The 13,665-nt window shown below is 42.7% G+C and overlaps 1 protein-coding gene across 2 annotated transcripts in view; it reads right to left on the bottom strand.

The window, feature by feature from the left end:
- The window catches only part of ARID1A (AT-rich interaction domain 1A), an 85,240-nt gene that overhangs the window by 48,185 nt on the left and 23,390 nt on the right, over window positions 1-13,665 (bottom strand). For both annotated transcript variants that reach the window (XM_040979633.1, XM_040979635.1), the window contains exons 2-4: window positions 7,092-7,304; window positions 5,400-5,852; window positions 2,945-3,061 (exon numbers count right to left, since the gene is read on the bottom strand). In XM_040979633.1, the coding sequence (XP_040835567.1) occupies window positions 2,945-3,061; window positions 5,400-5,852; window positions 7,092-7,304 (783 nt within the window). The remainder of the gene's footprint in view (window positions 1-2,944; window positions 3,062-5,399; window positions 5,853-7,091; window positions 7,305-13,665) is intronic.

Here is a 13,665-nt window from a genome sequence, read left to right as displayed (position 1 = left end):
CTCCAGAGGTGACTGTTCTCTAGCCTGGCTAGGCAAGTCTGGCAATCAACTAAAATTTCAAAGAATAACCACCTTTCTTGATCCAAGTAGTAGAAGGATCAAAAGCAGTTTAAAACACAAGATGCCAATAATCCAGCCAGCTTACCTCCTCCATGGAACTGTTTACCACAGAGCAAATGACCCATTTGGATGAATCTACAGTAGAAACCTACTCCTTATTCTTGGGAGTCCCTGGAACAATCCTTCCAGAGCACAAAAGGCTGCCAATATCTTCTCTTCGGGAAGTCAAACTGGAAGTTCTTGAACCCCTCTTCTCAACCCACATGAACACATGCAGCATGCTTGCACTGGAACCCTCTCAGAATTGGAAAACACTGCACAAACTTATGTCCAAAGGTCACCAAAAGCAAGAAGGCACGTTTTGAAGGGTAGCGGCTTACAGCACTGAACCCCAGTGATTTGGGTTCTTTGCCACAGCAGCACATTTCTGGCTGAATTGAGTTAAAAAGCATATTCCAGTGAAGTTCAAGATCTAGGAAAGGACTGCAAAAGACACTAGTGATAAGACAGCAGAGTGACCACCTTATTACAGTACCTCTTCCCCCAATTCTTGGTTGAAGACATCAGCAATCAGTACTGGTGTGGTAGAGCAAGTTAAGTCACCACCTGTGACGCCAGGATCCCATGTAAGCGCTATCTCAAGACATGGCTACTCCACTTCTGATCCTTGCTAATATGCCTGGGAAAGCAGCGGAAGACAGCCCAAGTACTTTGGTCCTTGTCTCCCATGAGACCCAGATGGAGTTTAGGTTCCTGGCTTTGGCCTGGATCAGCCCAGGCAGTTGCAAGACATTTGTGGTGTGGTGTGAACCAACAGATGGAAGATGTCTGATTACTCTCCCTTTATGCCATACTGCCTTTCAAAATAAAAATAAATATATTTTTAAAAATTTTTATTTGAAAAGCAGATTTTTAGAGACAGACGGTGACACAGAGAGATTTTCCATCCACTGATTCACTACCCAAAAAGCTACAAAGGCCAGAACTGAGCTAAGTGAAGCCAGGAGCCTTCTCCTCTGGGTCTCCCAAATGGGTGCAGGCCCCTAAGGACTTGGGTCATTCTCTGCTGCGATCCCAAGCCAAATACAGGGAGCTGGATCAGAAATGGAACAGCACACACAAACCAGTGCCAATATAGGATGCTGGCGGTGCAAGCAGAGGATTAACACACTATACTCCCATGCCAACCTCAAATAAATAAGTCTTTAAAATACATCAGTTAGTTTAGAAACCTCACTGACAGCAGTGCTTCACTCTGGTGTTGGAATCTGAGCACCAGCCCATGACCCTGTAGGTTATAACTCAGGAAAGGCTTGTTCTTGGCAGGTCTTAATATCATTTTCTCCTAAGTCAGAATAACTGAACAGACAGGTTGCAAAATACACCTAAAGTCAAACTATCCAAAGATTTCTCTGGGATAGTCTGGCTAAGTTTCCATTTCTTAACTGGAGCAGAGATAATGGAGGGCTTGCCACCTAGCATCTTATTGGATTTCAGAGTGGGCTATTTTACATCTGTGCTCAGCACAGAAAACCTTTAGAGGCTAGGTCAGTGCCTACATGTAGTGGCAGAAGTAAACCATGGGTAAGCATTCCCACAATTAGCCCATTAGTAAATAGTTGATGTTAATAGCTTTTCAGGTTTGAAGTGGTCCCTATGCTTTCTGGGTTAACTATAATGACTGACACCAGCACTCTGTCAACTTATATAATGCTAATCACTATCCTAGAAAGGAGGTTCTTTAGGTTCAATTTATTGATGAAAAAATTAAGGCACAGAGATGTTAAAGAGACTCATTCCATGCTGCAGAGTTAGTTGTAGAACCAAGTCCCAGAGTTGGCCACTGGTACAGCAGGCAAGTAGTAAAAATACTAAGTGAGACATCTGCATGCCCTATTACCCAAGTTTAGTTTCCACTCTAATTCCTGATTCCAATTTCCTGTTTATGTGTACCCTGGGAGGCAGCAAATAATGGCTCTGGTAGTTAAGTTAGAGAACTGGATTAAGTCCATCCTTGGTCCTGGCCCAGCCCTGGCTATTGTAGGCATATGGGGAGTGAATCAGCAGATACATCTCTGGCTAGCTCTCCCCTTGTCTTTCTGTGTGGTTCAAATAAAACAAAGGAATAAAACTTAGAATCAAAAGATAAACACACCCAGGAACTCTTGCTCTGAAGTTTATTTTAATCAACAGACTATAGGTCTTTCTATAAGAGCACCCATTCATATAAAACCACTGTCAGAAAAACCGTCCATTTATACACTAAGCCAAAAACCTAAAAATTGAATCAAGAATCGGGCCAAGAAATTTTTCCACTCTTGGAGAACAGAAACTGCCTTTAACATTTACATTTTCTTAGTTCCTTATTTGTCTCCAGGTCTAAGGGCCCAAGACTGTTTAAACATACACGCAAAAATAAATAAATAAATAAATAAATAAATAAATAAATAAATAAATAAATAAATAAATAAATAAGTAAATAAAACGAAAAGCTCTAAACAGATTACAAACCTATTTCCTAAGCAGTTGGACAGAACAGCTATTCCACAAGGCAAGTCTATGAATCCCTATTCAGAATTCTGATCCTGAATTCAAGGAATGGCAGCTTGTCGATTCAGGGATGGGAGCGTCTGGGCTGCATAAGGTCCACAAAGTGATGAGATCTGGCCCTACCAAGGCAATCGCAAGTGGACTCGAAAATAAGTATATCAACAAAGGCAGGTCAGTTTTAAAGTTGTATGGCCCACAAATGATGCTCCAAATATCCAAATGGATTTTGGCAGAGAAAAAGGTCCCTGGCTATGCTGCACATGAACCACAAACTGGTTTTCTTTGGTCTCTTCCTTGTCTTTACCACCTTTTACAGGGTGGCAGAAATACTCACAGGCAAGCTGGAGGGTCTTGACTGAAGGCTCAGGTTCATATCTTCTTGCCCTCCCTTACTGGAGGTCATTGAGGGGGCTGAGGATGCCTGAGACCCAAATGAATCTTGAGATAGCTCCTGAAACAAGAAAAGGAAAGTTGTAAAGGGCTAGTATTGATAAACCAGCCAAGTTTACTTCATAGAAAAGGTACGGGAAAGCTCAATTGTGAACAATCTTAACTGAAAGCATCACCTTAATTTAAGCTGTGGCTATTAAGTGTCACGATACATGTGGCTTTTTTCTGATGGCTCTGTTCATTTTTGCTACACAGAGAGCTGTCTCTTGGAGTTAAATGCTAATGACATTTTCTATCTACCAAGAAATGGTATCATCTGACTTTTAAAACTCATGCTAGACCCTAGGAATTAAAATGAGTGCTGCTTCCTTCAAAGACACTGCCATGGAATGAGATGTTTATTTCAACCGTGCCATAAATACACAAAATCTTCACTGTGTTTGTCATCACTCAGTCATGTCTCCTCCTTTGGCGGCTCTATAAAGAATAAAGCCCAAGTTACTGTTTTGTTTTTTTTAAAGACCTCACAATTTACACCTTGTTCACCAGACACAACTGCAAATGAATTCACTGTTTCCCAAAATTAAGCCCACCTTCAAAAAGTAAGATCTGTCACACACACACAGTATTTCTAAACAATGTTATCAGCTGTGTTGGTAATTTCCAATGAGATCCAAAACACTCTGAATGCACAGCAGAATGGAATGGTGGTTACAATAAAGTACAGTGCCTTCCTAATACAACAAAGCTTTTAAAACACCTTTTAAGGTCAGCTCTGTGGCATAGTATGCTAAGTCTCCATCTGCAATGCTGATATCCCAGATGGGTGCCAGTTTGTCCTGGGCACTCCACTTCCAACTTAGCTCCAATAATGGCTTGGGAAAGCAGTGGAGGGTGGCTCAAGTCCTTAGGCACCTGCACCCACGTGGGAATCTGGAAGAGCTCCTAGATCTCAGCTTCACACCAACCCAGGCCCAGCCACTGCCTCCATTTGTGGAGTGATCCGTTTCTCCTCTCTCTGTAACTTTGCCTTTCAAACAAAAATACATTTTTAAAGGAAAAAAAACATTTTTTTAAAAGATATTTTTTATTATTTTTTAAAGATTTTTTTTCCATTGGATAAGGAGATGTAAAAGGAGATACACAGAAAGATCTTCCACCCACTGGCCTACTCTACCAGTGGCCATAGCAACTGGAGCTCAGCTGATCCAAAGTTAGGAGCCAGGAACCTCCTCTGAGTCTCCCACATACACGCAGGGTCCCAAGGCCTTGGGCCGTCCTCTACTGCTTTTCCAGGCTACAAGCAGGGAGCTGGAAGCAAAGTGCAGCCACCAAGACATGAACCGGCATCCATATGGGATCCCAGCAGATGCAAGGCTTTAGCCACTAGGCTATCATGCCAGGTCCAAGATCTATTTACTTGAAGGTTAGAGATTCAGAGAGAAAGGAAAAGACATTAGCAAGAGCACGATCTTTCATCTGCTGGTTCACTCTCCAAATGGCCACAACAGCTTGGGTTGGGTCAAGGCAAAAGCCAGGGGCTTTAACAGCGTCTCCCGTGTATGTTCAGGAGCCCTTCACTTTGGCTATCTTCTGCTTCTTTCCCAGAGCCTTAGTGAGAAGCTGGTTCAGAAGCAGAGCAGCTGGGACTTGAGCCAGTGTCCATATGAGACACTGGCACACCACAGGTACCAGCCTTACCAGACACACAACAATCCTCCAGGGCAACTTTTTTTTTCTATAAAAGGCCAAACTCACTTAAGTTATGGTACACTCGCTTAAAAAAATGGAGGAACAAGAATGAGGAGGAGGAGCTAAGGCCGTGATCAGGTTAAGCCACTGCATAAGAGATATGGGCAGCGTATTGCTACACCAACTTAAGTCTCAGCTACTCTGCTTTTGATCCAGCTTCCTCTGAATGCATCCGAGCAAAGGTAGTGGGAGATGATCCAAACACTTGGGCTCCTGCTAGCCACATGGGAGACCAAGATGGAGTCCCTGGTTCCTGGCTTCAACCTGGCCCAGATCTGGCTATTGTGGGCATTTAATGGAGGGTGAACCAGGAGATGACTCCCCCTCTTTCCTTTTCTTCTCTTGCATGCTTTATCCTGCAAATAAATAAATCTTAAATAAGAAAAATCAATCCTTTTACTTTTGTGTTCATGTCTGCCTATGCCACCTTTCATTAACCTGTTTCTTTATCAGGAAGAGGTATAGGTCTTTAAGCAGTATTATATCTACCTTTATTAGTCCAACCAATCCAGTTACTACATTTACCCAAAGTTTAATGGTTTTTAAGTGCATATTAGAGAATCAGCTTATAGGGCTCAGTCCTGTAACATTAACCTCCAAGCTGTCTCTGTTCATATACACGGAAGGGCAAGTCAGGGGCACCTTACCTGTGGTGGAGGGAAGCGCTGCTGGGAATAGGCAGTTTGCTGGGACTGCTGAGACTGGGACTGAGGGTATGCAGCCTGCTGGGAGAGCGTCGAGGATGCTGGCTGCTGAGGTTGCTGCTGTTGGTAGGGAGATTGTGCCTGTGGCTGGGAGTAGGGGGGCTGGCTCTGGGGGTGCTGCTGGGTCGTGGATTGCTGGGAGGGGTATGGAGTTGGGGACTGCTGATGTGGAGGCTGAGATGGCTGCTGGGAGTATGGAGGCTGAGAGGACTGGAGCTGTGGTGGTTGCGACTGTGGCTGCTGTTGATATGTAGGCTGGCCATGAGGGGTCTGGGACGGTGGTTGCTGGGAGTAGGGAGGTTGCTGCTGCTGGGGGTGAGGACTTTGCTGGTTGTAATATGGAGTTTGGCCCTGCTGACCATACCCACTGGGGCCTTGCTGTCCATAAGGAGGAATCTGTAGGAAAGGAAAAGATACTTTTAGTATTGATTCTTCTGGATGAAGATAGGAGAGGTAGTTGGTCAAAACCTATGTCATAGGAGGGACAGAGAAGGCAGGCAAGCCAAGCCTCTCTCCTAGAAGGCCCAGGGTCTTGTATCATCTTTATCTAAATTGACCTAACAAGGGTGGCCAAGCTGGGTTATATTAGTTGGTTTACTTATGGACTGCATTCATTCATGAAAATTTATGCTGTTTGGTATCAGGAAAACTTACATGAATTTAGGAGTACCTGTCCACAAGCCCAGTCTCTCTTTTTAAAGTCATTGCCTGGATTGTTTTTGTTTTTTAAGCATCAGGAATCTGTATGTTAACCATGGCCAAGAGTCAATAACAGCCTAGCTAAGCCAACTGAAAACCCAGAGTTTAGTAAACCAGTCAGCATGCAAACCACTAAGCTACTACTGTTCTTTCATGTTGTCTTCCTTCGAAAAACATCTGAGCACCCTACTTGCTTTCTCATACTTGGCACTAGTATAGGGAATAGGGCTAGTTTGTTGAGGAGAGGGACCCCATCTCTCTCCTCGTCCTCATTATAAGAAAAGGATCAGTAGCCTATGTTCTATATTTAAGGGCATACTTTGCTCTTCAATCCTAGAAATAAACTCTGGGTTTATAATATTCTATCATCACTTTAAGGGTAACATTAAAAAACAAATGGTAGAAAATTCTGTCCACATATACACACACACATACAAATGACAATAAAAAGATAACTACTGATGGCCAAATCAAAGTAAATGAAGGAAAATCTAAGCATTTCTAGCAGCATTGTTACGATCTTTGGTCTTTTATTTTCCCTTTTTTCTTGTATGCCCAGACCCGCCCTATATTCATTTGAACTAGTCTATGATATGCTAAAAGTTTTGAGACATATAAAGGGCCTTCTTATTTCCCAGGGAGAGAGTATGAGTGGTTTTCTTTATAGTAGCAGGACAGGTGCTCAGTCACTACTCCCCTTTCATCCTACCTCCTTCAGAAATCACCACTGGGTAGGGACAAGCAGGCCATCCAGATCAAAACAAATAGCCTTGGCCAAGGAGCAGTTTTCCTTGGGGAACAAAGATACCTACTATCTTGACTTCATATTACTAGCACACTGTTAACTAACTCAGCCAATTGGCCTGGGTTTACATTAAGAGCGTTGGAAGGCAAACATGTTCTTATTTTATAGCTCAAAGACCAGATCTTAGATACCTGCTGTGCATAAGAGAGGCTGCCCATGGCACTCTGCGCTCGGCCCTGCATGGTCATCGGGTACCGCTGTGGAGTCTGGGACCCATATGGTTGCCCTGGGTACCCATGTCCTTGCTGCGGTCCTGACGGAGGTCCCTGTTGTTGCGAGTATGGGTTAGTCCCACCATATGGCTGAGGTCTCATCTTGCCCATCTGATCCATTGGACTGGATGGCTACAAAATAAAGAGCATTTCATTAACCTGAAGCTTTCATAGCTTCTAGTCAACAGGAATATACAACCCAAGTATACAGGCCTTTTGAGTCTAAATGCCACAAAGGAAAAGTTACTGTTAAAAAAAAAAAAAAAAGGGAATGAGACCCAAGAAGCCTTGAGTAAGTCATTTAACCTTCCTCAGAATCTGGATGTTTGTCACATGTGTAGTGAAAGCACTGCCTGTTTGTGAAAGCAGTGCACAAAGCTAAAGTTAGTCTGTAAGTGTGGTGGTGGTGCTACCTGAACTCCAAGAGAGAGGCCAGGTGTAGAGCAAATAATACGTGCACCCTTTGTGTGCAGAAAATCAGAAAATGAGAACACTTGGGAGAGGAGAGTGCTACTATGCAGTGGTTAGGTCTTTGTTCAACACCACCCAAACTTAGGCTCCAACACAAGCACCTGGATGTTTCTATTGTTTCAATACTGATAACTTTTTCCTTTGCCCCCTTGCAGTGTGTTTCAACTATGGCACAAGCAAACTTGTGCTTTCTTCCAAATGAACAAGGCCAAGTTACATTTGTTGAGGGAACAGTAACACTCAATTTAGAGCCTGGTGCATCTCAACCAAAGAACTGTCTCTTTAAGAGTAAGATAACAGAGGCTAAATGCCATAACAATTATAAAAGCTCAAAATTCAAATAACAGGTATCTGTCTACAAACATGGCTCTCCTCCCAGTTCTTCACTGAGCAACAGACTTAATCAGCTCATTCACTTTTTTTGAACAGCCTTTATCACACTGCAGCTACACAGGATGGAGCCCTAGTATGCTTTTTTCTGTCACTGATACCTGTGGAGGGCAGAAGTTTCTTTAAATACTTCTTAGATAAACCCAAGTTGGGGCACAAACCTGGGTCTACCATAAAACTTGAAACTTCATCTCAACTAAGATTTGACCTCAGTATCACCCTCAAAAATAAACAAGTTCAATGCTTCTGAAATTTGAGGATGTGGGGCTGGTTCTTTGGCACAATGGGCTAAGCTGCCAAATACAGGGCCGTCATACCATACGGGCACTGGTTCATTCTGCGGCTACTCCACTTCCAATCCAGCTCCCTGCCAATGTGCCTCGGAAAGCAGTAGACGATGGCAAGAACCCACATGTGGGAGCTGGATGAAACATTTGGCTGCCGGCTTCAGCCTGGAGCAGCCCCAGCTATTGCGGCTACTTGGAAAGGGAACCAGAGTATGGAAGATTTCTTTTTCTTTAAACTAAATAAAAATAGGGCCCAGCACAACGGCTCAACTGGCTAATCATCTTCTTGCTAAGCGCTAGGATTCCATATAGGTACCCATTCATGTCCTGGTTGTTCCATTTCCTTTCTTGCTCCCAGGTCATGGCCTGGGAAAGCTATGGAGAACGGCCCAAAGCTCCTGGCTCTGGCTTCTAATCGGCTCGGCTCTGGACATTGCAGCCATTTGGGGAGTGAACCAGTGGATGGAAAATCTTTCTGGCTCTCCTTCTCTCTGTAAATCTACCTTTCCAATCAAAATAAATAAATATTAAAATAATAATAAATAATTTAAAAAATCTTTTGAGGGGCTGGTCTTAGTCTTAGATACTCCACTTTCAATCCATCTCCCTGCTAATGGCCTAAGAATGCAGCGGAGGATAGACCAAGTGCTTTAGCCTCTGAACCCATAAGAAAGACCCAGATGAAGCTACCGTCTTTACACGGGCCCAGATCTGGCCACTGTGACTATCTGGGGAGTGAGCTAGGAGATGGATGATCTGTCTTTTCCTCTTTCTCACTCTGCTTTTCAAATAAATAAATCTTTAGAAAAAATTTAGCATGCATCAAAATTTCCTAGAGGTCCTTAAAACCAGATTGCTGGGACCCACCACTGAGACTGCTTTAGCCAAGGACACATTTTTGTAACAAGGGATGCTGACTGTACTAGTCCAGGGAACACACTTTGAGAACTACTGGTTACGTCATCCTGAGGGTCCTTTTCAGGCCTGTTGTTCTATAATTAGTAAGTTATTCTGTAATTTAAAACTACAAGTAACAACAACGAAATCTATAAAATGAGGGGGCATCCAAACAGTCCTTTGTGCATGTTTTTATCCCCTACCAAAAAGAATGATAAGTGTTTTATAATAGAGGAAGTGGTGCTGTCATGAAGAAAAGGGGGTAAGACAAAAAGATAAAGAAGCAGTTCTAAACATCAAGAGAAAAAAACATAAGCAGGGTTGTCTCAAACCACAGCCAAAATCTCAGCTAAAAACATAAGTGACAGTGAGAGTATTCCCTTCCAAAATCCTGTACCGTAGAGAATCATCATCGTAAATCATTAGTGTACTCAATGTTACTAAAGGTCTGCTTCCAACAACCCAAGAAAACAAGTTTTGTCCAAGTCCTGCATCTACATCAGAAGTTCCAACAATGTTCCCAATCATATCACAGCTCTGAAGCTATATGCATTCTCTCAGGACTACTTAGGAAGTTGAAATTTAGCAACAGTTCAACAAGTGAGTAATAAATAGCATGAGATCTTTTCCAACCCACTAACAACGCAGCCAAAACATTACTGTTCTCTCCAATGAAGAGTTAGGGGGCTTTCCTGGCCACATCACGCTGCATATCAGACAGGTCTTCCTCTCACCCCAGGATGCAGCTGCTGTGCATGGGCCCCCACAATGGGAGACCACATTTGTTGAACAGAGGCATCAGTCTGCTCTGAGTTATCTATCCACAGTAGGAGGGACAGTCATCACTATAGTTCCTGTGGAACTTCTATAAGTAGATATTTAGCAGAGCTATAGATTTGAACTTTCTTTGAAGCTTCCCAAATGTCTAGGCTTCTTTCTAGGAGAGCTTGGGCTCTTATCCATAAGGTCCCTGAATGACTCTGACATACACTATTAACTGAAACCCAGTTATCTACTGAGGCACTCACTATCCAATAAAATTTCCCATAATGTGTGATTTCTCATTTACTCGAAATATATGACCAAGGCAATGAATTATTTCTATTTTCTCTTAATTCTCAGATATCACATGTAGCTAGTTGCTATCACATTGCATAGCACAGTTCTAGAGCAATGCTTCCAAATCACTTTCTGCCAAATCCTGCATAGAATCAGCACATAAAAAATACAAAGAGTGAAGTAGTTTGGATAGATTTGTGTCCAAATTCTATCTGACCTTGAACATTCTTTTTTATTATTTTTGATTGATTTGAAAGGGAGAGTTACACAGAGAAAGACAGAGACACATCAGTACTCTATCTAAAATGCACATGACACAAATCACACAATGTCTGGTATTTAAATGTTCAATAAGCAGTAGCTATTATAAATGACAAAACTGGGACCCAGCACGGTAGTATAGTGGTTACAGTTCCTCCGTTGCATGCACCTGGATTTCCACATGGACACCAGTTCATATCCTGGCTGTTTCATTTCCCATCCAGTTCCCTGCTTGTAGCCTGGGAAAGCAGTAGAGATGACCCAAGACTTTGGGACCCTGCACCAGTGTGGGAGACCCAGAAAAAGCTCCTGGCTTTCAATCAGCACAACTCCAGCCATTGTGGCCACTTGGAGAGTGAATCAGCAGATGGAAGAGCTTTCTGTCTCTCCTCCTCTCTGTAAATCTGACTTTTCAATAAAAATAAATAAAATCTTTTAAAAAATAAAACTATTATTATGCAACAAGTTAAATAGCCACTTGTGACAATAGGATCCAAGTGCCAGTCTGAGTTTTGGTTGTTCCCTTTCCCATTCAACTAGTCACCTGTAAAGCATACAGGAAAGCAGCAAGCGATGGCCCAAATACTCAGGACCCTGCCATTCAAGTGAGAGATCCACATGGAGTTCCACAGGGCCCAGCCCTGGCCCCTGGAAGATGGACTGATTAATCTCTCCCCCCCCCTTTAAATAAATGAAGGAATTTTTTCTTTAAAAATGCAATAATATTGCTTTGACTTGACTCAAGTGTGTCCATTTCTACATTTTTTCCTGGTCTTATGCCAGTGTTCCCACATATTATTCAAGCAATGGCCTGTCCTGCCCTCTAATTCACAGTGGCTTCCAGTAGCACAAACTCCGTTTTTCAACATAAACCACTTTCCAGATCTTCAGCATATTTTTGATCACATACATTTCTAAAATTCAGTAAGCATTCTTTTTACCAACACTTCAGTCCTTGTCCTCAGTGTCAAATCAAAATAAAAGGGACAAGGTTGAGGCTAAATAAGAAAGGATATGAGGCCAACATCATGGTTCAGTCAACTAAACATTGGACTATGAGTGCTGGCACCCCATGCGGGTGCTGGTGTGTGTCCAGAGCTACTCTACTTCCCATTCAACTACCTGCTTGTGGCCTGGGAAAGCAGTGGAGGACGGTCCAAAGCCTTGGGACCCTGCACCCACGTAGACCAGCAAGAAGCTCCTGGCTCCTGGCCTCAGATTGGCTCAGCTCTGGCTGTTGCAGCCACCTGAGGAGTGAACCAGAGGCTGGAAAATCTTTGTCTCTCATTCTCTCAGCAAATCTGTCTTTGCAATAAAAATTTCGAGAAAGAAAGGGTTTAATATGTTGACATTATAAACTTCACAACTGTAGGGAACTATTCTAATTAACTAATCATATCTCTTGAGATTTAAATTCTGGGAGGCCAGAGAGCAGATATTTTATCTTCAAAATTCCCATAACTGCTGAAGTGTAGATAAAAGGCTTAGTAATTGTTCAATGTGCAATGCTGCTCCACTGCAAGGTGCGGGGCGTAACACAACAGAGATCAAACCATCCAGCCATAAATCCAATCCAAACCTAAGTTAGGACTTTAAGGAAAGGCAGGAGGATGAGAATGAAGAACAAGCCCACATGGCGACATTCTTCTGTGCCATCCTACACCAGGAAGAATTCCAACCTGCACAGCATCTCCCAACACATGGCTTAAAAACAAAAGATTGAAGAAGTCACCTTTCTGTTCCTATATCAAGTAGGCCTGAGCTCCCAATCAAATGTAGTTTCTTATATAGGGGCTATAAAAGATTCTAGGAATCTCCCATCTCAACGTCAGGAAATCTGTGCAGACCAAAAATAAATGAGTCAAAGAACTCCTTTTCCTAAAAATAAAACAAAGATGCTTCCTTTTCTGATCAGATTTTTACTCTCTTCCCTCACCAAAGGCTTATGATGCTGCAACCAAAAGTGCAGCTTATTTAGCAAACAAATACATTCAAACAATCCGATTATTCAATCTCATGTTAAAGTTAAACATCTGTTCATATCAAAAGGGGAGATGGGCAGAAACCTAACACATTTCTGACATTTGAAATGATTTTGAAAGATCTGATTTGCAGTTATACACAAAATGCCATCAGCCAATCTCAGAGAAGAGGTCTTAAATCTTCATTAATCAGTTTTATTGGGAACTAGCAATTTCAGACTAGAAAAATCCCTACCACATACAAGAAAGAAAAGCCAGTATCAGCAGTCTGCAGACATCAGACTCGGGGATGGGAACACCAAACCCTAGATGCAAAGAGCCAGAGATTCCACTCTGGGAAAGACAGAGGAAATCCTTTCAATGGGAAACCACAGGAGTAGATTACTGTGATTACACTTCAAAAGGAAAGGCTCTGCCACAGAGACACATAATTGAGAGGAAAATGCTGCCCCTTGATCAGGGAAGTCAGGCCCCCTGCTATATACTCTCCTGCATTCATAAAATCAAAATAAAAAGGGGGAAAAGAGCCATAGGAAAACTCCTCATCTCCTGTCTACCACTTATCTTCTTCCAGATCACTGGCCGTGCTGTAAACTGCCTGCCAAGTGAAACGCATCAGAGGATGCAGTTTAGGGGTATCAAAGGCAAGGATGCCTAGCAGGCTGTCCTGAATATATTCAGGACAGATAGCTTGCAGACTCACCAGTAGCTACAGTTCCCTTGCTCCAAGCAAACAGAGTTACAACCTCTCCAGAACAGTCAGCCACTAGCATCCCTTACCACTTCATTCTACAAAGAAAGCCGTAATGACCATCAGAGGTTGCTGAGATACAATCGCCTGGACTTTGAGGAAGATGTGGGCTTTAACCAGAATTAACCAGCTTTAAAAATTGAGATCACATAATACGCTGCTGTGAATTCTCCATCTGATTGTGACTGGTTGAGATGACAGCAGAGAAGACAGGGCCAAGGCCTCAAACTTCCACGCAGAACGAGGTAACATTCACCAAAACGCATTCCAATATGTGGTGGTGGCACCAAGACAAACTATAATTTTCTACAAATGAAAAGTGCAAATGACTTCAGTTCCAATTCAAAGAAACAGAAAGTGCCCAGGCAGCAACCCCAAATGACCAGATTTATTAT

The sequence above is a fragment of the Ochotona curzoniae genome, unplaced genomic scaffold (assembly GCF_017591425.1).
Source record: "Ochotona curzoniae isolate NIBS_2020 unplaced genomic scaffold, NIBS_Ocur_1.0 contig_3255, whole genome shotgun sequence".
NCBI lineage: Eukaryota > Metazoa > Chordata > Mammalia > Lagomorpha > Ochotonidae > Ochotona > Ochotona curzoniae.
This window is presented reverse-complemented; position numbering and strand designations above follow the sequence as displayed.